The 6,000-nt window shown below is 49.2% G+C and overlaps 1 protein-coding gene across 1 annotated transcript in view; it reads left to right on the top strand.

The window, feature by feature from the left end:
- Nucleotides 1–2,517: 2,517 nt before the first annotated feature.
- LOC144149417 (stomatin-like protein 1) overlaps nucleotides 2,518–6,000 on the top strand; it is a 28,043-nt gene continuing 24,560 nt past the window's right edge. The window contains exons 1-4 of the mRNA XM_077680981.1: nucleotides 2,518–2,835; nucleotides 2,954–3,063; nucleotides 3,127–3,193; nucleotides 5,431–5,717. Coding sequence (XP_077537107.1) covers nucleotides 2,661–2,835; nucleotides 2,954–3,063; nucleotides 3,127–3,193; nucleotides 5,431–5,717 — 639 coding nt within the window. The 5' untranslated portion in view covers nucleotides 2,518–2,660. The remainder of the gene's footprint in view (nucleotides 2,836–2,953; nucleotides 3,064–3,126; nucleotides 3,194–5,430; nucleotides 5,718–6,000) is intronic.

Raw genomic sequence — 6,000 nt, 5'->3', positions numbered from 1 at the left:
TTGCGCACTAGCATAAGCAATTTGCGGATAGGGTACTGCAGAACAAATGCCTAGCCTAATTTAAAAAAAGAAAAACTGCATACCTCGGTTGCATCGAGCAAATCTGTTCTATGCCGCCGAATATTCTACAATATAAACATACGTTTTCACCAACGCGCTTTGACGGCATCTATCAATTATGAGGTGTGCGCGCCGTAGTGGAGGCCGCGGGATTAATTTTGACCGCCTGGATATCTTTAACGTGCGCCTAAATGTCGCACACACGGGCGCTTTCTCTTTTCGCCTACATCACAAAAGCGGCCGCCGCGGCCGAAAATCGAACCCGCGTCCTTGGGCTCAGCAGCACTACGCCCTAGCCACCGAACCACCGCGGCGGGTATTGACGGATACGTGCGTCTACAAGCGCATACAGCAAGCACGGTTAATATATTAGTACACGCTTCATGCTCACGTCAGCAAAACGCATTTACTTCGCCGCGTTCGCCGGCATAAGCCACACTATAGGGCACCTCGGCGTAAACACTACGGCCGCGTCCTCACTTCTGGGGTCGTAGGTCGCGGGTTCGATTCCCGGCCGCGGCGGCCGCTTTTCTGATGGAGGCGAAAAGCAAAAACGCCCGTGTGTACGAGATTTCGGCGCACGATAAAGATCCCCAGGTAATCAAAATTAATCCGGAGCCCTCCACTACGGCGCGCCTCATCGCCTGCGTTGCGTCGGCGCGTTAAACCCCTCAATCAATCAATCAATCAAATCAATCAACTTCTGGGGTCGTGAAATCACCCACCTAAAACGCACCGTACGGCTTTTTACACGTTTCGCAACACCGTGCCTACATTTCACCTCAAGGCCAATGCATAACGCATCTCCGCAACGGTAACTTACCGGCACAGGCTCCACCATCAGGCACGTTACCGTTTACCGTGTGAGTGCACAACGCCAGCTAGAGTTACCGCGAACGGTAACTTATCAGCAGAGGCTTCAGCGTCGTCAGCGGCTTCCGGTAACACGGTAAACGGTAACGCAAACACGGTAACGAAAGGTGATTCCCTGCGCGCGTTGGCACTGTCATTCAAAACGCGCTAAGCCAGTTATGCCTAACTTCGGCACAGCGTACGGCGTTTGCAGTACACGGAAAGCTAAAGACGATTTCCCGCCACCTCCCCACTCACCGGCACTTATAAAAACGTCTTACCTTTCGTTGAGGACGCAAGAAGATGTCTAGAAGAATCAAGAAAGCAGGAGGGAAGCTAGTTGGCGCTTCGCAACTTGCACACATACGCGAATGGCTATCGGCTTGACGTGGCTTGTCACCGTGTTGGCTTTGCATCGCACAAAAGGCAAACAAAATGTAGTTACAAAAATAATACATTTTAGCCTAATTAGCAGCAAATAAAACAATACAACATTGTATATCAACGCAACTGTTTTTATGAAACTTTACGAGATCTGCTGTCCTTTTTTAATTCGAACATATCAAGTTGACTCGTTCAGCCCGCATCGAATGTTTTGTGCGCGATAATTTCAGAGCTGACAAATTGTTTGCCTCCCGCTGCAGGAAGCAAGAATATAGACAACATAATTAACTCGGGGCTAATGACGATAAGTTATTAACATGATTGCGGAATATTTGCTTCAACCATGCAGACGTACGATGGGCGTCCAGCGGACTTTATTGATGGGACCACAGTAAACGTCCATGCACAAACGTAGCTCGGACGTCCGTCGGACGAAATTGAACGGACGTTCACGTTTCCCAGAAAAATACATCCGAAGTACGTCCGCCAGACGTCGAACGCGGGACTTGGACGTTAAGCTGTAAAACGGACGTCCTACGGATATCTGTGGTCCAATGGGTTTATAAGTTCAAGCGACTTCAAGAAGAGCAAAGTCAATAATCGCACCTGATGTACACACATATATATTGAGGCAAAAATAAATATCTCGCGTCGTGATATTTCGATGGTCAAAACAAAAATAAACTTTATGCAGGCTCACCGCTGCGAACGCACCTACGGCGGCACACTTGCGGTCTCAAACAGCGCACGTCTGTTGCACGCATATAGTTTCTGATGCAAAACCATATGGCGTTTACCCCCTCCCGCGGTCCTTACAACTGAGAGGAAATTATCCATGGAGGAAAGAATACGTTGTGTAATTATTGCTAGCTGAGGTTGAACCTTTTCTTTCCTCCATGAAATTATGTCTGCAGGCGCGATAATGCGCGTTGTCGAAACACCCTTAATTTTATCGTTAACTTTGTTTAGCAGCTTCGTTGCTTCCCCGCTGTTGCTGTTTATCAGCAGCAGCGGGGGAAGCAACGATTATTTGACATGTACGTTCTCTAGGCAGCCGCGGGTGCAGTGAAAGGCGGGAATTACACCGACCAAGCCAACGTTGGATCAAGCAAGCACGGGCAGGAAACGCGTCAGCCTTGTCGTCTGCTACGAGCAACCACTGAAACGGCCGCCCGAAAGTTCCCTAGCCGCCCACGCCCAGTGGTGCCGCCGCGCGGCTGGCCCATGCGTTTCGCCGCTAGTGTCGGCAGTGTCGGTGCTACTGCTGGCGCTGCTACGGCTACGCTGCGTGCGTAGCACAGCTGTCTTGTTGTGTTGTGTGCCTACTAGCATCCTGCCTGAAGTTTCACAGTGCAGCCAATGTCATGGATAGTACACTCCCTCAGTATAGGGATAGTTATGACACCCCAGACTTTGTATTTGACTACACCTCAGCGTTCGACTATTCCTCTATTCATCATATGACGGCGCTGAAGAAACCCGAGAAGTATAAGACGATATTCAACTACAACAAACGTCAGGTTGTGGTTGACCTTTCAGGTAAGCTTTTTATTCGTGTTTATCATACTACTCGCGGCTCTGTACTGTTTTAGGCTACTTTGGGGCGAGACCTGAGACACGAACGCGCTGCAAGCGACGGTTTGGCATACCGTTTCAGATTGCGAACCCGAACCGTGGCAATCGACCATCATCAGAACGATCGTCACCTTTTTTTGTTATTTGTTCCTCGTCTTTACATTTCCCGTGACATGCTGGGTCTGCATAAAGGTACTTACTTTTGGACATTGAGATTACGTGTTCGCTTTAACGGTGCCCTCGTACGTCACGCAGAGAGTGCCGTCTCTGGAGAGGATCGCCGTCTTTCGTCTCGGGAAGCTGCAGCCTGTCCAAGGCCCAGGTAATTCATTAGTTTTGTATATAAAAACTCTGTGGTCGATAGAAACGCAGCGTGTTGAAAATAACGCGTAGACGCCCACATAGTGCAACCTCTTTCGCTGCTTTCTTGGGAAAGTGCATAATTAAAATGAAAACAGCGCTAATACCTTGCTTCCTGCTCGCACCTGTCGTTGCGAGAAAACATAATTCATTAGTCTTGCTTTTACAAACGCCTTAAGCTCTAAAAATTCGAGCATTGCCATCCCCGACTTACCAGTCTGCGGGTAGTCTGAGGTCTGGCTTCAGTACCAGAGGTCCCATGAAAATGCCTAGGAAAATCGAGCACCGGATCGGGGCCCGGGAAGCGGTAATCACGGGAGACCTATTGACAGAAAATAACGGAGATAAATACATACAAAAGGCAATGATTGCAACCTCTGTGGAAGTTTGGGCAAGTTGATGGGGCATAATTACAATGAAAAAACCTCCCTTCCTGCTCATATCCCAAGTTGTGACCAAACACGATTTACACCAGGCGTGAACTGAAAAACGGTGTTAATGCGGGCTTGTTGGTCTCGCCCAGTCTCGTGTCCAGCGCACAGTCTCGTGTCGCCTCCTCTTTGTCCGGTCTTAGCGCTGTTATCAAACTAAGTGTACACCAGGCACATCGCAACATTGCATCTGCATTTTCATCATGTGCTACGTGAAGGTGGTTCTGAAAGTTTTGTGGTCAGTGTGGGCCCCCTTGCTCTTGGCCTTTGAGCCACCATTAAGCTTGTAAAGGAAACAAACATTTTGTGTCAGGAAAGAAAACGGTATGATTCTAGTAGAGTTGTTCCTCTTCAGTCTTGCTCTGCAAAGTGTTGCTGCTCATGGCATAGCTGTCTGTGACCCCTTGTCTACTTCGCATGAAAATTTTCTACCAACCTGTTTTGCATCTTATCCACGGTGGCCACATTCACAGCAGTCGTCTCTTGAAGGGTCCTACACCTCACTCTGTAGTTTCATCCTCATCCCTGGCCCCATTTCGGATCGCAATTCTTCCAAAATTTCCCTGAAAACTTGTATACTCTCTTCCATGTAGCCTGCTCAGCAAAGCCTTATCCCTTTCTTTGTCTGCATCTCCATTGCTGGTAATTTTAGCCATTACTGTGGAAATGAGCAGTGGGAACAAATTCCTTCATTCGCTTAAATTTTTCACACATTTCGTTCATTTGTCTACAAAGTGAACGCACTCTGCACATTCCATATGCAGATGAGCCCATCCCGAGCTACAGTGTTGTCACTTCCACATTTCTGACTTGGGCCAATTTTCAGTCTCTGAATCTATTTTGACCTTGCTAAGCCCGAAACCTTCCCACAAAATTCCGTGGAATGGTACTGCTGAGCTCTCTCGTAGTGCACCGCTGTGCGGGTACAATGAAGCAGGATGTGTTGTGTGCACCAGGCCTGTTCCTTTTGCTGGCCTTAAATTATTAGCACCACAGGTTGTATGGGTGGACATTTTTAGACTGTAGGGCAAATCCTTTGAGAAGGCCAGCAGGACTAGGAAAGCTTCGTTACTACAACTGTAGACCAGGAAACGGAAATGAGATCCTTGATATCAATTACAAAATTACACACTTTTCATTATCACATTCTTTTGCAAACAGCAGCATATCCCGCATTGGCACTGCGGTACGTACGCCAATGGTGTGGAATGTTGTCTGATTCAGTTTTGTTCCACCATGCCCATTTCCAAGATGTCACACTTGTTTCTGAAGCAGAGGTATGTATTAGCACTTCTTCATTTGATGGCAGGGTCCGGATTCTTGGTTCTACCCCCCCCTTTCCCCCCGTCCCTCCACTTAAAGCCTATCCACATCCAGAGTGGCAGACGAGGGCTGCCGTTTTGAATGCATTGCAAACATGGAGTGTGGAGCTGATTTGCCAGCCAAGCCTGTTGCACCGAGAGAAAAAAAAAAAAGAGTTTTGCCAAGCAAAACTGTCTAGAAGGCACTATGTTTCACTTGTGGGCACAAATTTTCGAATCCCAGATTGTGGCCTTCCATGTACCGAGGGTTAATGCTGTTCAATAAAGTTAAATTTTATATGGCCACAGTTCTATTTATATGGCCACAGCTCACAGCCATGTCCACAATTGAAGCCTTGCAAGCAGTTATTCATTGGGTTAAAAATCTTGCGAGTCACCGATTTGGCCGCTAGTGCCATGACCAGCGCGACTGTCCCTTGGTGCGCAGCGTGTGTGTGTGGGCGCAGGCCTGGTGCTGGTGTTCCCCGTGATCGACTCGTACATGAAGGTGGACCTGAAGCCCAAGGTGTTCGAGGTGCCCACGCGCGAGGTGCTGACGGGCGACGGGGCCATCATCGAGGTGGGTGCTGAGCTGCACTGGCAGGTGGTGCACAGTGTGCGCTACGTGACCCGGGTCAAGGAGGTGGACGCCACCGTGGGGGCCCTGTGCCAGCAGTGCCTGGCCTCCCTGCTGGGCTGCAGCGACCAGGACGACCTAGACCGGCGCCGGGAGGCCATCGAGGCCACTCTCCTGGTGCGCCCCCCTCCTTCTCTTCCCTCTGGGTGCACATGGAGAGGAAGAGCTTACGCCCCACTGCTGGGGCCCAGTGATGCCCGTGGGTTGACCACAAATGGTGTGCAATGAAAGCATGGGCGGTTATTTCGGGCACTGTTCATAGTTTGTCGCTACATAAGGGGTTAGTTAAGTGGGTGTCGCTAACTGCTGCCCCCTCGATTTTTATCCAAGGAGGGACACTTGAGGGCCGAACAACACCTTGTTTTAACTGAAAGGTCGTTCATTTACCTTTCATAGCTCT

This window comes from Haemaphysalis longicornis, unplaced genomic scaffold (assembly GCF_048455015.1).
Source record: "Haemaphysalis longicornis isolate Haplotype H1 unplaced genomic scaffold, Haemaphysalis longicornis Haplotype H1 scaffold_1, whole genome shotgun sequence".
NCBI classification, from domain to species: domain Eukaryota; kingdom Metazoa; phylum Arthropoda; class Arachnida; order Ixodida; family Ixodidae; genus Haemaphysalis; species Haemaphysalis longicornis.
This window is presented reverse-complemented; position numbering and strand designations above follow the sequence as displayed.